This window comes from Capra hircus, chromosome 12 (assembly GCF_001704415.2).
Source record: "Capra hircus breed San Clemente chromosome 12, ASM170441v1, whole genome shotgun sequence".
In the NCBI taxonomy this organism is placed as follows: domain Eukaryota; kingdom Metazoa; phylum Chordata; class Mammalia; order Artiodactyla; family Bovidae; genus Capra; species Capra hircus.
This window is the reverse complement of record NC_030819.1, coordinates 74789286-74809765: the sequence shown is the minus strand read 5'-3', so window position 1 is coordinate 74809765 and position 20480 is coordinate 74789286. Positions and strand designations below refer to the sequence as shown.

The following is a 20480-nucleotide window of genomic DNA, read 5'->3' as shown; positions in this document are numbered from 1 at the left end:
GTACTTTTAACAGGATAATTGTGTTCTAATACTACTGTGGCGCTGAAATTCTGGTGCTCCTTTTTATTATTTTTTCATTATTTGCTTCAGCTGCAGCCCCGCCTCTGCACTTGCAGCTTCCTGAACACACCCTGCGCCCTTGCCTCTGAGGCTCTACCTGGTTTCTCTCCCACCCGTCTTTACCTGCTGACTCCTGTGAACTCTTCACCTCAACGGTCGTCTCTCCCAGGAAGCCTGCTCTGACCTCTGGTCTGCGGTCTGGGCTCCAATATCACTTCGTGCTTGTCGCTATACAGCGGTCGCTACCTGTGCTAGGGTCTGCTTCCCATCTCCCCAACTGTCTCCTTGATTTTTCTCATCTTTATCTGCATGGTGGTTAGCATGATACCTAGCATAACAGATGCTCAAAACAAACTGAGACAAATCACTGAAATACAAATAAGACTCCACTGTTGAAAATCTGTGCATGCTGCGTGCTCAGTCGTGTCCGACTCTTTGCGACCCGTGGACTGTAGCCCGCCAGGCTCCTCTGTCCATGGAATTCTCCAGGCAAGAATACTGGAGTGGGTTGCCATGCCCTCCTCCAGGGGACCTTCCCAACCCAGGGACTGAACCCACGTCTCCTGTGTCCCCTGTATTACAGGTGGATTCTATACCAGCTGACCCATCAGAAAAGCCCTACAGTATCTTAAACTAGTCAGAAGTAGAAGGTTTTGCAGTGTTGTATTCATAATAGACTAATTCGATGACACATTTCAACAAATTTCTATAAATGTAAAGGGCACTAACACTAGAATAGGGAAAGATGAATGTATATCAAAAGCCTAACCACAGCACAGTTTTCTAGCTATTGCTACTGTGTGTGTGTATGTATGTGTGTACAAGTGTGTGCACACATGCAATGTTGGAGGTATGGATCCTTGGTGTTGAGCTGAAACTCTTACCTGGAGTGTATTCTTATTTCCCTTGGCTGGAGATGAACCCCCTAATGCTCTCACTGAAGATGAATGGTCTCTATTCCTCCCATCAGGCCACGCTCTGGGAAGATTCCATCCATCAGAGTGCAGAGTGCTGGAGTCTTATTAGAATCACACCATGTTGGGCTTAGACCACCATGAGGGCAGACGGGCAGTTCCTGCCCTACCACCTGGCTGGTCAGCTAACGCCACCTCAAGTGTCAAGACCTAGCGCAAAGCTCACGTCCTAGGAAGTCTTGCTTGGTCCCTCCATGAGCAGTCTCTTTCACGTATCTTCCATAGATATCTGCTATGGAACCTATACATTTTATTGCTTTTAATACATGTCTATTTTGCTCTATCAGAGTGTTTTTCAAACATATTTTCCACAGCAGAAAATGAACTTTACATTGAGATCCAGTATACAAAAAATGCATGTACACATATATGTGTGTGTACTTGAGCCAAATAGTCAATGAAATTTAATGAACTTTACTACACGTGAGGTGCTCTGATATTTTCTCTTCTAATCCTCTGGGAAAAGGAATGTGCCTTAGTTTTTCTCAGCATCTCCAGCGCCAGGACAAGCCCTGGTACCCAGTGGCATGCAAGAAATGCGGCCAAGCAGCACTTTTGGAAACACTGGCTATCAAACAGGACATACCCGAAAGGCAAATAACATCCGAATGGTTACTTGCTGAGGTGACATGCGAAGGTGCCCTATAAGTCGAATTTCCTCTCTGTTCTGAAGGACAGAAAGGAATATGTGTGTAGGATTTGACCTCTTATGTATAGTTTTGGCAATCTCTTAAACCTCTCTTTAAGTTTTCATCGATGAAGACACGTCTCAAGTGTCAAGCCCGACAGATGCTGGGCATGACCACTGCAAGATATTTTACCAACATCCTTCCTACCTGGGAGGCCAGTACACTCTCACTCAAAGAAGAGAGGTTAGGGAAAAAGAGTCGGCATAAAGCTTGTCCTTAGCAGGACGCACACACACACACCTACACCCACACCCACACCCACACCCACCCACCCACCCACCCACCCACACACACACACACACACACACACACACACCCCCAAGGAAGGAACCAGGCAGTTGGTAAGTCACTCCAGGCAGACTGGCTTTTATAGAGAGATCTGAATTAACTCCAGTTACAATGATACCTCTGGCATGAGTGTGTTGCTCCCAAAACACACCACATGCTGTTCTAATTAGGAAGAAATCTGGAAATCATATTCCAAGCTGTGTTAGCTTTCACGAAGATCACCTACAAGGTGTTCAAAGCTGATAACATTCTCAAAGATGAAGGCCGAAGCAGGGAGTGGGGAAAGAAAACAAGACGTGCTGGCCTCTGCATCAGACAAGACCCTCGGCGCTAATACTCTCCAGCCCACAGAGCTGGCTGAAAACGTGTCTCTCTGCTGCTTTAACCCGGATCAAAACTGCAGGGCACAGCTGCTTCACATCGTAGTAATCTACGCGGACTGACTGCGCTTTCCTGGCACAGCGTACTCTTAAAGGGTATATTTATTGTTACGTAAGAGTCTGGGAATTTTAGGTCTCATGTTACTTTTTTCATATAGGTCAGATTTAAATACTGTAATTTTGGATCATTTATGAGGAAAACAAACATAACCTAAGATCTACTGTGTAGGGCTGATTAGTCCTGCAAATGCTCGTGGGTACAACTTCCACAATTGGTGCCCACCTGAGAGGATTTTCCAAGCATGTAAAAGCACCTCGCCATCTATTTCATTCCTGGTTTGTTGGTTTAATGTCTGTCCGGCTTTGTACGTGTCTTATGCTTGTCTACTTCTGTTATTCTTCCTGAGTTAATCGGTTCTTGACAAGTAGGAACCAGTATCTAGCCAAAATCCAGATACAAATGCATGCTAACTAAATGCTCTGTTGATGATGTCAAAACCCATCAGGAGAATTAAGCTCTTCAGGGCAATATGGTGGACCCCTAGGCTGATGGGCCGGGCTGGCAGTCAGTCTGGTTTCAGCCAGTATTTGAATAAGTACGAAAGGGTGATAGCATTAGTTGTTTGCCCATGTGTATTACTCATTCACAAACATGTATGTGCTTGCTACGTACTAGGCTCTTTGTGCAGCTACTGGGGATGTTTTGCTATTGCTTTGTTGCTAAGTTGTAGAGGGCAAAAACATCTGCCCTCAAGGGACTTGAAGTCAGTGGAGAAGAAATCAACTACTCATACAAGTAACACAATGGGAAACAGTGATAAGAACTATGGAGAGAAGGTATAGGCTGCTATAAAAGCATTCGTACAGGGCCTTGACTTCATTCTGCATTTACCTAGACTTGCAAAATAGCTTCGAAACTAACTATTGGATGATACTGAAGAACGATTCTTTTTTTTACCGACAAAGGTCCATCTAGTCAAAGCTATGGCTTTTCCAGTAGTCAAGCTAAGCGCCGAAGAATTGATGCTTTTGAACTGTGGTGTTGGAGCAGACCCTTGAGAGTCCCTTGGACTGCAAGGAGATCCAACCAGTCAATCCTAAAGGAAATCAGTCCTGAATATTCATTGGAAGGACTGATGCTGAAGCTGAAGCTCCAATACTTTGGCCACCTGATGGGAAGAACTGACTCACTGGAATAGACCCTGATGCTTGGAAAGATTGAAGACAGGAGGAGAAGGGGACAACAGAGGATGAGATGGTTGGATGGCATCACTGACTTGATGGACATGAGTTTGAGCAAACTCTGGGAGTTGATGATGGACAGGGAAGCCTGGCGTGCTACAGTCCATGGGGTTGCAAAGAGTCAGACAAGACTGAGTGACTGAACTGAACAGAATAGTATTGTGCATTTTTATTTTTTTAAATAAAGTATTCAGAGATAAACTCTGAACTATTTATGATAGAAAAGAATCTTGAATTAGCTTAAAACAAAAAACTCAGGGTTGGGAACTAGGAAGGGAGTCAGATTTTCTTCTTGAAGTTGAGAGAACAGGTCCACAGGATTCATTACATGTTTCTATTTTTGTTTATGTTTGAAAAGTTTCATAATAAAAAGTTTAAGAAGAACTTTGCTGTTGTTGTTGAGTAGTTAAGTCATGTCTGACTCTTTGCGACCTCATGGACTGCAGCATGCCAGGCTCCTCTGTACTTCACTATCTCTTGGAGTTTGCTCAGATGCAATGTCCATTGAGTCGGGGTGATGATATCTAAACATCTCATCCTCTGCTGCCCGCGTCTCCTCCCACCTTCAATCTTTCCCAGCATCAGGGTCTTTTCCAATGAGTCAGTTCTTTGCATCAGGTAGCTAAAGCACTGGAGCTTCAGCTTTACCATCAGTCCTTCCAATGATTACTCAGGACTGATTTCCTTTAGGATGGACTAGTTTGATCTCCTTGCTGTCCAAGGGACTCTCAAAGAGTCTTCAACACCACAATGGGAAATCATCAGTTCTCTGATGCTCAGTCTTCTTTATGGTCCAACTCTCACATCCATATATGACCACTGGAAAAACCACAGCTTTGACAATCTGGACATTTGTCAGCAAAGTAATGCCTCTGCTTTTTAATATGCTATCTAGGTTTATCATAGCTTTTCTTCCAAGGAACAAGTATCCTTTAATCTCATGGCTGCAGTCACCATCTGCAGTGATTTTGGAGCCCAAGAAATTAAAATCTGTCACTGTTCCCACTTTTCTCCCACCTATTTGCCATGAAGTAATGGGACTGGATGCCAGACTTTAGTAGTACTAAACTGAATACCCGTCAAATGGGACTATTACTACACAAAAGTAGAAAGCAACATTTTTCTGCGTGTTTTCTTTTTCAGGGTCTCCAAGTGCTTTTGTTTCATCCTCTCCTTTCTCATCCCCTTGTCCAGCTCCTCTGTATCTGAAGTACCTTCTGGTACTCTCTCACTTGGATTTGGATTCTTCTCTGCCGCATTTAGTAGAGGTATATGGTGTCTCAGATGGTAAAGAAGCTGCCTGCGATGCTGGGGACCTGGGTTCGATCCCTGGGTCGGGAAGATCCCCTGGAGAAGGGAATGGCAACCCACTCCAGTATTCTTGCCTGGAGAATGCCATGGACAGAGGAGCCTGGTGGGCTACAGTCCAAGGGGTTGCAAAGAGTCAGACACGACGAAGTGAGTAACACTTTCATGGTTTTCTCAGTCCCTTCTCCACTTTTTCTCTCTCCTCCCTTATATCCACTAAATTTAGTTGCCTTATTATCACAGATGCTCCGTAATTCCTTTATCCTGTGGGGCAGTTGTACTTAACAGAACCAGATTCCTCACTGTCTATCCTGGGAATTAGAGAAAGGGGTTCTACGCTTGCACCCAAGCATGACTTACAACTGGAGAAGTAAATGGTAACCCACTCCAGTATTCTTGCCTAGACAATTCTAAGGATAGAGGAGACCGGCAGGCTACAGTTCCTGGAGTTGCAACAGTCAGACACGACTTAGCGACCAAACCACCACCACGACTTACAAGTCCTTCTGTGTGAATTGCTCTATTCATTTGCCCACCTACACAAAAACTGAGACAGGACTGGTGAGGTTTTCAGGGTGGGAGCAACAGGAACTCATTGGTTGGGAAGGAGAAGATGATGTGTATCTAATTATTCGGTTCCTTTCCCAAGTAAATATTTATTGTTTATATGAAATGTAAAATTAAAACTGTATCTTAATTCTAACAAGATCTTGCATCATTGGATTCCTCCCACCTTTTTTTTTTGAGAAGTTTAAACTGTTTCCATTCCTAACATCATTTGTCCTTACAACCTCTCTGAGAGGAAGGGGGAAGGGAGTCACCTATCACCAAAAGAACAGACTGACGCACGGCGAGGAGAAATCAATTGTTGGAGGTCTCCAGGGAAGCCGGCAGAAGGGCTGGGAGTGACACTTGTCATATCTACCTGCTGAGCACACGAGGGCCCGAAGCCTTGCAGGGTTTCCTGAGGGTGTGTCCGGAGGGACCTCAGTTTTTATCCCCATTGTTCTGGACTGTTTACTTGCAGGATGTTTAAGCCCAGCACAGAATGTAATACCAGATGTCCTGCGTGGGAGGAATTTCGGAACTCGTGGACGCTGGAGAGCGTGCTTTGTTTGAACAGTGCCCAGCTCCTTCCATGGAGCCCAACAGCTTAAATCTGCCTCCCCGACCATGACTCTCACCCTCAGTCCCAAAGGAGATCTTCCCGCTTCTTTGGTACTTGTCACTTTGAGCTGAAGAACCCAGGTGGATGTCTAGGGAAAGAGTCATGAGGTTTCTTCTCATGTTCTAGACGATTCCAATCAGAGTGGCCCCACATGGTTCCAGAATGAAAGCTACAGGCTCATGGGCCTGTATCTCAAGGCCTCTACCCACTGACAGTCAACCCCACTCCCCATGGCCCCAGCTGGTATGGATATGGCCGGCTCTCGCCACAGTCACTCTGCTTATCCTGGCTTGCTCACTTAGCTTTCCCTTCCTGGAAGGTCCAAATACCGGCTGTGTTCAGGCCTCACCTCACATCAGCCCAGTGACTCTTCCCTTCTCTGTATGGCTAGAGGGCACAGCCGCTGTATCACGTGACTTCAGCACTTAAACAGGGTGTGTGTGAAAGTATGTGTGTGTGTGTGTGTGTGTGTGTGTGTACACTAGTCCTGTCTCCACATAAATCTACAAGATTCCTGAGGGGCAGGAAGGGACCATCGTGGAATGTTATCTCAATTTGCTATGTGGCCTGGGAATAGATGTGGATGGAATGATCTGACTTTAGTTTCTCCAGAGGGAAATACCTTTGGTTTTACCTTTTTAAAAGATTTATTTATTTTTTTGATGTGAACTGTTTTTTAAAGTTTTCATTGACTTTGCGACAATATTGCTTCTGTTTTCTATGCTTTGGCTTTTTAGCCTTGAGGCATGAGGGATCGTAGCTCCCTAACCAGGGATCAACGGGCGCTCCCTGCATTGGAAGGTGAAGCCTTAAGCACTGGACTGCCCAGGGAAGCCCCTGGTTTTACCTTCTAAAGTGCTCAGTTCTTCCTCTATAGCATTATATGCAGTTAATACATTTAAAAGGGCCTGAGCAGAAAGAGCTGGAGATTATGTTCACTCAGCTGTCTCCAATGGGGGGTGAGGTGGCTACGGGTTGCAGTTTGTGGTCTAAGTGGCTGCATGAAGCGGAGAATCACAGAACCTGGGTCTGCTCAGGGTTTGCCATGACGTTTCCCCGCTCCGGACGCAGGGGGGACCACCCACCTCTGTTGAAACGCTCTCTGGCCCATCTCTCTCGCAGCTCTCTTCACCTCCTCAGGAACAGCGTCTTTCTCAGCCTGAGAGACCTGGTAGACTGTGTGGCCTGCGTCCAGCCGGTAAGGACCTCCCTTGCCGCCCAGGCCTGCGGTGTCTCTTCCACCTGGGAGGAAACCATGAAAGTCCAGGTGACTAGTCTGATCTACACCACAAAAGAGCAGGGCTGTGAGGCAGTCCCATGAAGTATATTAATTATACCTGCGTGCTGTGCTAAGTCCCTTAAGTTGTGTCTGACTCTTTGAGACACTATGGATTGTAGTTTGCCAGGCTCCTCTGTCCATGGGATTTCCCAGGCAAGAATACTGGAGTGGGTTGCCATGCCCTTCTCCGGGGGATCTTCCCCGCCCAGGGAACAAAACTGTGTCTCCCACGGCTCCTGTATTGCAGGCACATTCTTTATCGCTGAGCCAGTGGGAAAACTAGCAATTATTCAAATGACTTTCTTCTGGAAACACAAGGTGTCCCCCAGTTTAGGATACTCTTCTTCTCCATCCAGCGAATTCCAACCCATATTTCAAGGCTCAGTCCAAAATCCATGACCCCTCACCTGATGACAGCCGCACAGGGATCAATACGCTTATGCCCTGTTTGTTATTCCTTAAATTTTTTCTTTTCTTACCACCTATAGGATGAATGGGATTATATTTTATATTTCTTTGTAGCTCTGTACCTGTAGGAGTACAGAGCTTAAACACCGTAAATACTTGGTGTGTGCGTGCGTGCGGTTGCTTCAGTCATATCCAACTCTTTGCGACAGGCTCCTCTGTCCACGGGGATTCTCCAGGCAAGAGTACTGGAATGGGTTACCATGCCCTCCTCCAGCAGATCTTCCCAACCCAGGCTGAACTTCCCAACCCAGGCTGTCTCCTGTGGCTGCTGCCTTGCAGGCAGACTCTTTACCTCTGAGCCACGGGGGAAGCCCCAAATATTTCGTGTGTAAATATATGTTAATTAAATGAACAACACTCCTCTTTCTTTACAGTAACCTGATTTTTCATTAAAATCAAAGAAAGATGGTTAGGCTATGGATATTGCTTCTTCTGCTTTGCAAGTGGTAAAAATAAAGCGCAGAGAGGTTAAGTGACAGGCATGTGAACTCATATCAGTGGCTGAGCCAGATGAGAAGTCAGCTATTATACTTTGACTTTTAGCTTAGAGTAACATACCCTAGATAAATACTGTCAGCTTCAGGACAGTTTTAAAATACAAACCCAAGTTTACACGCTTGTTGGAGAAGGAAATGGCAATCCACTCCCGTATTCTTGCCTGGAGAATCCCATGGACAGAGGAGCCTGGTGGGCTACAGTCCATGGGGTCGCAAGGAGTTGGACATGACTGAACAACTAACACTTTACATGGCTGTAAACGTGCATTATGTAATACTGTATGTTGTAGGTATAAATTCAATGCCTAGAAGACTAGGTAGGTAATATTATAAGAAGTGGTGAGAACTTGGCTAACTAGAGAGGACCTGCCTTGTCTTAATATATTCAAACTCAAATCATCTTAAAACACGACATGGATGGCCAAAATACATATATTGGCTAGATTTGGGCCCGGGGTTACCAGTTTATTACCCCAGCTTTGTAATGATTAAAATATTGGCAATTAGTTTCTTTTGTTCCTTTACATGTAAGTTGGGAACTTAGAAGAGATCCCAATACTGGAGGGGTAGCATAATATTGTCCATTATAGTCAAGTATTGATTAGTATAGTATACTAATAGTATTAATACAAACGCTAGCATTACATAGTACAGTACTGTATAGGCAAGTCAGACTGCCTGAGTTTGAATCCTGGTTCCAACGTACTAGTCATGCGTCCTTGAGGGAAGTTCGCTAACTTCTCTGTGTCTCAGTCACACTCAGCACAGCAACTGGCACAAAATGAGAGCCCTACAAGGGACTTGTCTCACTATCACTATGCAGATAACTTCCAGCGCACAGAGTGAGCCCATTTCTAAGTTTCATAAAGTGGAAATTTTGAAAATCTTTAGGCTTTGGATAAATTATGCTATGTTTTCCTTTCCTCCCTTGAAGCCTTAATTGGTGTAATAAGTTAAAAGTAAGAACTCAGCATGCTCTGCTTCCCTTATCAAAGTCCAGGTAGGTCATTTCCTTTTGGGAAATGCCATGAGAACAGCCCATTAATTATAGTATTTTTATCCTTTGATTCCAGCTCATCTTATTTCTTTTTTATTTAGAAATTGCTGGTGGAAAATTCCACCTTGGATGTGTGTGACTCCTGGCTGTCACTTATGGATGGTCAATGAGCGGAGAGGATTACGGTCATGAGATTCAGGGGTGGAAATGCTGTCCTGAGACCTGACTCCCTTTCCACCGGAGGTGCTCCTTATTTATGGGTAGGTCATAAATGAGAACTTAAAACTTCCCAGGTGCTGAGATGAGACCGCTTCTGGTGAAAGGAGGGAATGACCTACAACCGTCTAGAGGCTGGTGTGAGTGACAGTCAGTGCCTTGGCAAAGTCAGATGGGGGTGGAGAAGACGTGAGGGTGGAATTCTTCACAACCTGCACTTCCAAGAAGCCTTTAATTTGAACTTGTGACTCCAGAGTGTGAGCTCAGCTGCGTGAGACTCTTTGCGACCCCACGGACTGTAGCCTGGCAGGCTCCCCCGTCTATGGAATTTTCCAGGCAAGAATACTGGAGGGGGTTGGCACGCCCTTCTCCAGGGAATCTTCCCAACCCAGAGATTGAACCTATGCCTCTTGCATCTCCTGAACTGGCAGGCAGGTTCTTTACCACTAGTGCCAAAATGAAAAGGCTTGCCAGAGAGTCTAGATCTCAAGGTATAATATTGAAACTAACCCTGGATATCCTAAATCTGTGAAGATAAGGGGGAGAGAGACAGAGAAGGGGTTTTGATGATGAAAAAGGAATCAAATGACTCATGTAATCAAATGATTACCTTCAGTGCAGAGAATTCTGAGGCAGAGAGGGACAAAGAGAAAAAGAATTTGTAGCGAAAGAGCCTTGACAGACTGACAACCCAGCTGGGAAGTAAGAGCAGGGTCATCAGCCCGGACAGATAGACGAGCTGTTAGATGCGAGCTGAATAACAAGCGAGCACCTCCGCTCCAGAGTAAGTAGCCTATGGCTGGGAAGCCTGCATCTGGCCAGCGCGTCCCACAGTGCATTCCACAGGGATTAAATCCTGCTGGCTTGACACTAACTTCCAGATCAAAGGCCATTTCTAAAAATATCCTTCCTTTCAAGCTGATGCTTGATGAATAAACAGAGCAGGCGAGGGGTCCACGGGCCTGCTGGATAGCACATTGTCCCTGGACGGTAGGCCATTTCCTCCCGAGGCTGTCAAGGCCAAGGAGCACAGACTGTCCCCAGCGAAGACAGAGAACGGAGCTCGTGCTGGCGCAGCTCACGGCCGCGATAAGATCAGACGGTGCGCACACAGTCTGGCCCTATTCCTGCGGCCCCACAGCTGTGTCGCTCCAGCTGCTGCAGAGGAAAGAGGAAGGCCGTGGTCTTGGCTGGGAACAATGCTCTCGACAGGCAGCCAAGAGGAAGGGACAGACCCCACTCATCGGCTCAGACCACAACCATCTCTCTTATCTCAGAATCCCGCAGCCTCGACGTACTCTCTTCTGAGATGTGGAAGACAAGGGCCATGTCTTTTCAAAGTCAGCTGGTCCAGAAAGAATTTACTGTCGATTTCTGGAATGGTCCCAAGGACAGGGAATTTAAAAGAGGGGATTAACACTTTTAATGAATGCATTTTTCATGCCAGGTCTTGAGCTCAGCACTTTGCAGTCATAATCTTACTGAATCCTCACCACAATCTTGGGAGGCAGTTCATAGTAGATCCCTTTGATCAATGAGGACCAGAACGGTCTGAGGTCAGGGGGTTGTGCCTCTGACTGTCTGCTGAGTCTGCGGGGCTCCAAATGCCAGGGCTTTTCGTGTCTTAAAATCATGCTGCGTCAGAGGGCAGAAGCACACTCCAGCTGACTAATGGGGTTGGAGGAGAAGGCAAACGGATTCCTGAGCCTTCTTGGGGCTGGTGGGCTGTCCACATGGGCTCACGGAGTCTCTGGAAGCCTGACCCAGGAAAGTGCCCATGCTACCAACCTGTGCCGCCAGCCCAGGTGTTACCACCCACATGTGGCATGTTGTCTGGGTCCTCCTTCCCATGTTTGGGGGAACTCACGTCTTCACCGCTCTCTCTTTCGATTGTTATCTGAAAATGAAGAAATAAGATATTATCATTCTCCGTGACCAAGGCCAGGACCTGCAGGACAGAAAGAAAGGACTGTTTATCCCTAAGTCCTTAAGGTAGCTCATAACCTGATAGATACTGTTGATGGATGCTCATGATAGATGCTGTTCGTGTCTGGCAAAATTTCACCAGATTTTACATCCACTGAGTTGGGAGGGAAACAAATTTAATTATAAAAAATATTCTTTACTAAAAAAAAAAAAGGGAGTTAGACTGGATCATGGGGCTTCCCAGGAGGCACTAGTGGTAAAGAACCCGCCAGTCAATGCAAGAGATACAAGAGACAAGGGTTCAATCCCTGAGCTGGGACGATCTCCTGGAGAAGGGAATGGCAATTCACTCCAATATTCTTGTCTGGAGAATTCCATGGACTGAGGAGCCTAGCGGGCTATAGTCCACCTGGTCCAGCTGAGTCATGGCAGATAAACATTCACCTAATTTGATTTTCAAAGAAATCCCATTCCTCAGAAAAAGGCTATTTTATACAAAATATATGAAAAAAGAAACCCAGAAAATATACCTTTGTGTGCTTCACTGATACACATTATGTGCACAGAGACTAAAACCTGCTTATATTCTGGTCCACTCTCATTACGGTATTTTAGCTCTCCTAGCTCATCTGTATTTTAAAACTGGACCTACTGTTCCTGCAGACCAAACAGAACAAGCGGCACTTTAGCCTTTCTCTTTGAGAGCCTACGGCTCATTCACTGGCCCCTAATTTAATTCAGCACAAATTCACCCAAAGCACTGATAACCACACTGGAGTTCCATCCTAGCAGTCAGCTCAGTAGATATTACTCCACAATAAAAAGCATCTGAAGCAGTCACATTCATGCACCCTATGAGCCTGCTCCCAAATACAGTAATTTTCAGGGCAGACCAGATTAACTGTTTGGGAAGCCTTAATGGGAAATGTATTGGCAAGGTATCATCTGAAGTACCGCGAGGCCTGCAAAAGCCACGGAGGACTGGTCACTGGCCTCGAACTGCTCACAGTGGAGCAGGGGAGCTTGGAAATGGACCTGGAGCATGACGCCAGGTCAGTCTTGAGAGCTGACCCGTGCCTTCTTAGTGAGTGGACTTTTCATTCTGGATGTTAGGATAAACAAAGGTACGTAGGTAATTTACGGCCTTTGCAAATAAAATGGCTATCAAGAATGAATTCAACATAATTTCCACTGTGTTATATCCAGACTAGTTCATTTCAAATGTTAAGACATTGTAACAAGATTTCAATTAACTGGACCTTTCTGCCCTTACCAGGGAAGCCCTGCTGGTTCAAATGGTGAAGAATCTGCCTGCAGTGCAGGAGATGCGGGTTTGATCCCTGGGTCGGGAAGATCCCCTGGAGGAGGGCATGGCAACCCACTCCAGTATTCTCGCCTGAAGAATCCCACGGACAGAGGAGCCTGGCGGGCTACAGTCCAGAGGGTTGTGAAAGAGAGGGACACGAGTGAGTAGCTAACACACTTCTGCCTTTAGCTTTGGCAGCACTGACAGAGCTTTTGCCATAATTTCAGCATATTTTAAAATCTGGCAGCCAGGATGTGACAGTTGACGTGAATTCCACGCATACAATCATGCTCCCCAAAAATGGGTGAAAATAAATTCTTCTTTTAAAAAATTAAACTATGCAGAATAGCTAGCAACATTTAGAGAACAAATAAACATTTAAAGTACTTTCCCCAAAACTTGCCACCACTTTCTAACTTTTTAAGAGTGTAAGAGATTCGTAGTAAATTAAAATATGTATACTGACTACAAGAACTCTAGACCAGCACTAACTAATAAAATTTTCTGTGCTGATAGAAGTATTTATACTTGAGGGATCTAATATGGTAGCTTATTACACAATGTACCTACTGAGTACTTGATTTTTAAATTTTATTTAATTAACTAAAATTTAAGTTTGAAATTACCATATGTAGTCCATGACTATCTCACTGGACAGCACAGAACAAGGACAAGCTTGCCTCAGCCAGGAGATAATGTTTGGTTATCTTAGCAGTATCTTATAGATGCTTTCCATGAGAAATGAGAAAAATAAGAAACATTTCAAAATTGAGATAGAGTTTTATTCTGTGTCAATTTAAGAAATCTACATAAAAGTTATGACTACAGTCTAATGGATTTTTTAAAAAAACATAATGGAACTTACATACGGAAATATATTACAATAAGATGATAAGCTTTTTAACCCATAAAGATACATTTATTACAATAATGGTGTTCAAAACACTTCTGGAGTGCTTTAAGAAGGATCCGCAGAGTCCACGGCAGATTCTATTTTAATATCTTTAATGGCGGAAATTATGTATTCTTTAAAAATAGATTTGATTTTTAATAAATAGCTAAAGGATATTTGGAACTGATGTGTATGAACCAAATAGTTCTGATGTGTGTGAATTATTCGCTAACTTACTCTGCACTCTTTGCAAAGTCAATTAACTTCTCTGGGGCTAAACTTTCTCATCAGAAACTAAAGGGGGTTGAACTAAATAATCTCTCCCATTCCACTTAACATTGACATGTTCTATCTAACTGATTAAACAATTCAAAATCTGGTAAACAAGCGGTTTTAGTCAAAATCAAATTATAAAACAATGAGACTAGTTTGCTTCATAAGAGCTGTGACACCTCTACAGGTCAGTTCTAAAAGAGGAAGCTCTAAAAACGGTCTGGGCCATGACAGCGTTACTGGAGTAACTGTTCTTAACACCAGCCGTCACTTTAGGGTGTATTATCTATTAAAAATAAATAAACAACAAAGTCCTACTGGATAGCACAGGGAACAATGGGAAAGAGTAGAGGAAAGAATGTGTATATACTTACATATATATGTAGCTGAGACACTTGTGTACAGTAGAAATTAACACAACATTGTAAATCAACGATACTTCAGTACAAAGTGGGCTTCCCTGGTGGCTCAAACAGTGAGGAATTTGCCTGCAATGCGGGAGACCCAGGTGTGATCCCAGGGTCAGGAAGATCCCCTGGAGGAGGGCATGGCAACCCACTCCAGTATTCCTGCCTGGAGAATCCCACGGACAGAGGAGCCTGGCGGGCTACAGTCTATGAGGTCGCAAAGAGTCGGACTAGACTGAGTGACTAACACTTTCACTTTCTTTCAATACAAAATAAATAAATAAAAGAATTTCAGAAGAGGCATAGGAAACAAGAGTCCTAGGTGTCTTAGTAACTTTACTTTCATTATAAACCAATCTCCTTTATTTTTTCTTTTTCTTTTTTTTAATTTTACTTTACTGTATTGGTTTTGCCATACATCAACATGAATCCGCCATGGGTGTACACGTGTTCCCAATCATGAACCCCCCTCCCACCTCCCTCCCCATACCATCTGTCTGGGTCATCCCAATCTCCTTTAGACATTTCACCACAATTCAGATGGGGGAGCCTGGCGGGTTACCGTCTATGGGGTTGCACAGAGTCAGACACGACTGAAGTGCCTTAGCAGCAGCAGCAGCAGCAGCTGTAAGAGAATAGCCTTTCAAGAATAAGTACTAAAAATGATGGCACAAGGCAAAAGAAAAGGGCTCTCAAATAGCCCCCTCAGCTACCTGCAAAATGACAGCTCTTGGAGTTGTGAAGACACCTACAATGGGCCATCAGGGAGGAGGAAAATTTGTGTGAACTTTCTGGGCAGAAAGGAACTGCTGCGTTGCCACCTGTGTGTCCTGCTGGGAGCTGGCACGGCTCACACTGCCAACAAGGCTGCTCCCCACCAACCCCAAATGGGAGTCTGGAGATGTTTCAAAATTGACAAATTCTTGACAAAAACACTCATCAGCCCAAACACAGTGGATTCCAGAAAAACGCATACCATGAATTACCAAGGACACTTACTTAAAAGCAAGCATTTGGGGAGTTTATCTAATTCTGAGTCATGCTATGAATGGCATTACAGTCACAGGAGTCTATTTCTCTAGGTGGATGGGAGGAGCGCATCTGATAAGCGGTTTCCAAAGCCATTTTAGGGCATCTCTTACGTGAATTGACAATGATTCATAAAAGGTGCGAGGCAGGAAGCCTCGGACAGTCCAGCCCAGACAGAAACTGCAACAGACACCAAGGAACGCATATCATTCGAGGAAGCTTGCCTCTTGGGGACAGAGAGGTGCTCAGAATCTCTGGTCATTCAGAAAGTTGACAAACTGCTGAACCATTTGAAGTATGTGTTGAGAAAGACTTGGAATGCATTTCCTTTGAGGACTGGTCTCTTCTAGAAGGCTTCCCTGGTGGCTCAGATGGTAAAGAATCCGCCTGCAGTGCAGGAGACCTGGGCTTGATCCCTGAGTTGGGAAGATCCCCTGGAGAAGAGAATGGCAACCCACTCCAGTATTTCTGCCTGGAGAAATCCATGGACAGAGGAGACTGGTGGGCTACAGTCCATGGGGTTGCAAAGGGTAAGGCAGAACTGAGTGGCTGACACTTTCACTTTTCATCTAGAAAGAGTTCAAACAAGCCAATCCAGTTACTGATATACACCCTACTTAAGTGAATACTTAAGTGTTCACTTATAGCTTCGCAGGTGGCACTAATGGTAAAGAACCTACCTACCAATGGAGGAGACAGGGTCTCCTGGGTCAGGAAGATTCCCTGGAAGAGGGCATGGCAACCCACTCCAGTATTCTTGCCTGCAGAATCCCATGGACAGAGGAGCCTAGTGGGCTACAGTTCATAGGTTTGCAAAGAGTCAGACACGACTGAAGTGACTAAGCATGCACTCATGTGTTCACTCACATGGATCAAAATTTTGCCCCAAACACAAAATATCATGGTCTCTTACAAGTGCTCATGCAAATTGATGCCCATGGTGAGCTCTTTGCTGTGTTGGTCACAGCTGATGCCTCCTACATCCTTTTAGATAAGCAAGTTTTAATCCCAAGGAGTTGTCCTCTTTCATATGAATCAAGATGGAAAAACAAAACAAAACATAGACCTTGTAAATTATAACTCATAAAAAATGTTCCAGAGTGAAGCAACCCAAACCCAAAGTAGTGGAGGGACATGACTCACAAAAGCCCTGTAATCCTAGGCAAGGCCCTATACTTTAGGCTCCTCCTCACACTCATGATTTTTCAAAAACCATCAGTAAAATGATATAAATAGCCAGAACACACTCTTGGAAGGAAAGTGCGTTCTTGGAGGAATGACTGGACAACACAGCCGATTCTCATTTTCCAGCTGGAGACGAGGTGTGGCTCAGCAGGCGTTTGCAGCTGCCTCTCCAACATCCACTGCCTCTTTCTCCTCTCTAAACAGAAGTCAGATGAATCATGGTTAGCTGGGACGAGGCCCAGCCGTCTCATCGCCCTCTGCCAGCGATGTGTCTGGGGAAGAAAGTCTGGGAGCTGCGACGTAAGACAAATTCTGCTGGGAGGTGTCTGGGGAAGATTTTCCTCTTGGGTACAGAGCTCACTCGCGGCCCTGCAGGGACTGCCTGCCCCTCCCTTGTGGCACACACGTGTGCTGGCTTGGACATGGAGTGAGGACGTGGTGCTTCGAGCTGGGGTGTCCACCTGGTGACCACGGGGCAACGAGGAGGAGGCGGCAGAGGGGAGGATTGAGCAGGTGGTGTCCCTGATGACACCGCTGAGCTGCTCAGTCAGCCGCGGAGTCACTTACTTCTGGTTTCTACATCAGCAAATAATAAATGTTATTAGACATAGGTTTTTTTTCATATAAAGAACTTCTTATTTATTTATTCATTTTTGGCTGTGCTGGGTCTTTGTTGCTGCGGGGGCTCTGCTCTAGCTGCGGTGGCTTCTCTTGTTGCAGAGCATGGGCTCTAGGCCGCTCGGGCTTCAGGAGCTGCAGTGCGTGGGCTCGGGAGCTGTGGTTTCCGGGCTCTAGGGTGCAGGCTTGATGGCTACGGCACTCGGGCTTAGCTGTTCTGCAGCACGTGGGATCTTCCCGAGGCAGAGATTGCACCCGTGTCTCCAGCATTAGCAGGTGGATTCTTTACCACTGAGCCACCAGGGAAGCCCTGTCCTTACAGTATAAGCTACTGTAAGTTGGGTTTTCTGCTACTTGGAGCCCAATGCATGCAAACGAACTGACTCATTCATTAAAAGACAAACGAGAGGCAGTGGGGCAAGAGCCACGGCATCGATCTTTGCAGGATGTCCTGCTTCCAGAAGACGTGCTTTCAATTTTCTGATGTTGAAAACTGCCGTGATGATATCAGAAATCCTACTTATTACAGTTGCCTATGATTTGATGATCAGCAGGCAATTCAACGCACTCAACCATTCATTTTCTTATTCAAACATTTCTGTGTATGTTTATGGTACATTTACTACTCCCTGGAATATGGAGATAACAAGAAACAGGATCTTTGCTTCCAGGAAAATATTTTATAATGTAGAACGAAGTCACAGTGCAGGGTAATACAGACCATAATAAGGTACTAAACACATTTGCCTAAAACATACTCTTGTCTGAGGTTATAAGAAAAATAGGGGCTTCCCAGGTGGTGCTAGTGGTAAAGAACCTGACTGCCAAAGTAAGGAAACGTAAGAGATGAAGGTTTGATGCCTGGGTCAGGAAGATCTCCTGGAGGAGGACATGACAACCCATTTCCAGTATTCTTAACTAGAGAATCCCATGGACTGAGGAGCCTGGTGGGATACAGTCCATAGGGTTGTAAAGTTGGACATGACTGAAGCGACTTAGCATGCACGCATATGAAAAATATAAGAAATTTCTATCACAGATACAATGAAAGTCACATTAATATGTCCCTAGGTATGATGGTCTTTTATATGAAGACAGCTGCTTTAAAAAAAAAAAAGCAATAATTCCTTACCCAGTTTTCATAAACAACGTGCTACTCTACAATGATAACGCATGATCAAACCACCGTTGTCCAGAGGCAGCTTCTTTGTGTTCCAGCGACAACCTCTGGCAAAGCCATCAAAGTATGTATTTCATCTCCAGTTTCCCCCTGGCTGGTGGCAACACTTTCTTTCACGTATTCAATGACCTCCTGTCCTCTTTAATCCTCTTAGTTCTTAAAAAGCAGATGATCTAATTTTGGTCATTAATATTAAAAAACGATCCTGTAGCTGATATTCATTCGTACTAAATAATTCCCCCCCAAAGGGCATTCACATGGTAAGTGCTCTTATCACAAAAGTGGGAAATAAAGTCTAGGGACCAGCAAGCAGGCAGATGGGGGATGAGGTGGGGAGTTGATGAGGGGCACGCTGGGACTGCTCCCTGGCCCTGAAGACAAGGCCTATGAGGCGAGCACCGACAGGCGACAGGCAGAAGGCGGGTCCGTGGCTTGTCCCCCAGCAGCTCTTGTCTCTCTAGTCCTGAAGGAGCGGGCAGCTCTTTCTGCCTTAGGAAGGACTCCAGTCCTTTCTCACAGGCTCTTTCAAGTCCACCATCAGCCCTCCATCCTGACCCTGCTTGCCCGCTTCTCGAAACTCAACCCCACTCTGTTTACACTCCCTCTCTCTGCTTGAACGCTCCCAGAGACTTACGCATACTTCACTTTCTGGTGTAAATGATGAGGTGGATAAATACTTTGAAGTATTCGAAACTGCCACCCCCAAACGTCCCCCTTTCTCCAGGGGATGCGATGTTCTGGAACGCAGCCCTGTGGGCACCCTATGTGGTTTCTCTGTCTGTGTCCAAAGTTTCGGAAAAAGATCCTCCCCACAGGATCGACTCTTGTTTTCCCTTTATCTTTGCTGGCACAGTGACTTATACGTACATGTGCTGTGCTGTGCTGAGTCACTTCAGTCGCGTCTGACTCTTTGTGACCCCAGGGACTGTAGCCCGCCAGGTTCCTCTGTCCATGGGATTCTCCAGGCAAGAATACTGGAGTGGGTTACCATGCCTTCCTCCAGGGGATCTTCCCAATCCAGGGATTGAACCCAAGTCTCCTGCATTGCAGGTGGATTCTTTACCATCTGAGCCACCAGGGAAGACCAAGAATACCAGGGTGGGTAGCCTATCCCTTCTCTAGGGGAATCTTCCCAACCCAGGAACTGAACCAGAGTCTCCTGCATTGCAGGCAGATTCTTTACCTGCTGAGCTACCAGGGAAGCCCAGATGCCTAATAAATATGCATTAAATGCATGTGGGAGAGGCAGACCGGCAACAGAATGTAAGAGTTTCAGCTTCTGCATACAGTGCTCTTCACAATAAGCTGTTGGCAGGAACTCTTCCTGCCAGCCTGTAACTGGAAAACAGCACAGCAGTGCTCGGCCACTGGTCAGTGGACAGCCTTCTCCCGACAGGCAGGAAACACGCGGCCCTGCTGGCCCTGTGGCGTGGTTCTCAAATCCCGATCCTGCACTTCCCGCAGCTTGACTGACCCCTGCCTCGGCCTCAGCTCCAGTTTCTGGGGAGCCGCCTGCCTGAGCTGACTCCGTGCCCCCCAAGTGTGTGGGCGGCGGCCTCTCTCCTGCTCTCTGGTCTAGACAGAGCTGCTGGAACAGCTGTCTGCAACACAACGCAGAATCTGCCTAAAGCAACCTCAAACTTTACTCAGAGTCCTTACTCATCTCTTTCTTCTGCTTAAATTCAAACAGGAACAAAAGATGCAGAGGACTTTTGGAAAATTTGAGAATACGGAACGTAGATAATGGAATAGAGAGGATGGTTCACGGATTAAGACGGTCTAAGCACAAACCGATTTTTAAGGGAAACCAAATGTTGTTATCGTTGTGTGTAGGTGACTGTCAAAAAGCCATGTTAGAGAATCATAACCAATTGGCACGGCAACAGTTCCCTGGCATGGACGAGCCAGCAGGGATACCGCCTGCTGTCACTGGCCCTGCTGGGCACTGCAAACCTTCTCACAGAACAGCTGCTAATTAAACTCAGAGAGAGTGGTGCGTGCTGAGCCACGTCAGTCGTGTCTGACTCTGCGACCCCGTGGACTGCAGCCCGCCAGGCTCCGCTGTCCATGGGGCCCTCCAGGCAAGAATGCTGGAGTG

General features: G+C 45.7%; 1 protein-coding gene across 1 annotated transcript in view; it reads right to left on the bottom strand.

Moving 5' to 3' along the window:
- Nucleotides 1-20480, bottom strand: part of VWA8 (von Willebrand factor A domain containing 8) — a 376045-nt gene that overhangs the window by 44773 nt on the left and 310792 nt on the right. The window contains exons 38-39 of the mRNA XM_018056795.1: nucleotides 11355-11463; nucleotides 7195-7351 (exon numbers count right to left, since the gene is read on the bottom strand). Coding sequence (XP_017912284.1) covers nucleotides 7195-7351; nucleotides 11355-11463 — 266 coding nt within the window. The remainder of the gene's footprint in view (nucleotides 1-7194; nucleotides 7352-11354; nucleotides 11464-20480) is intronic.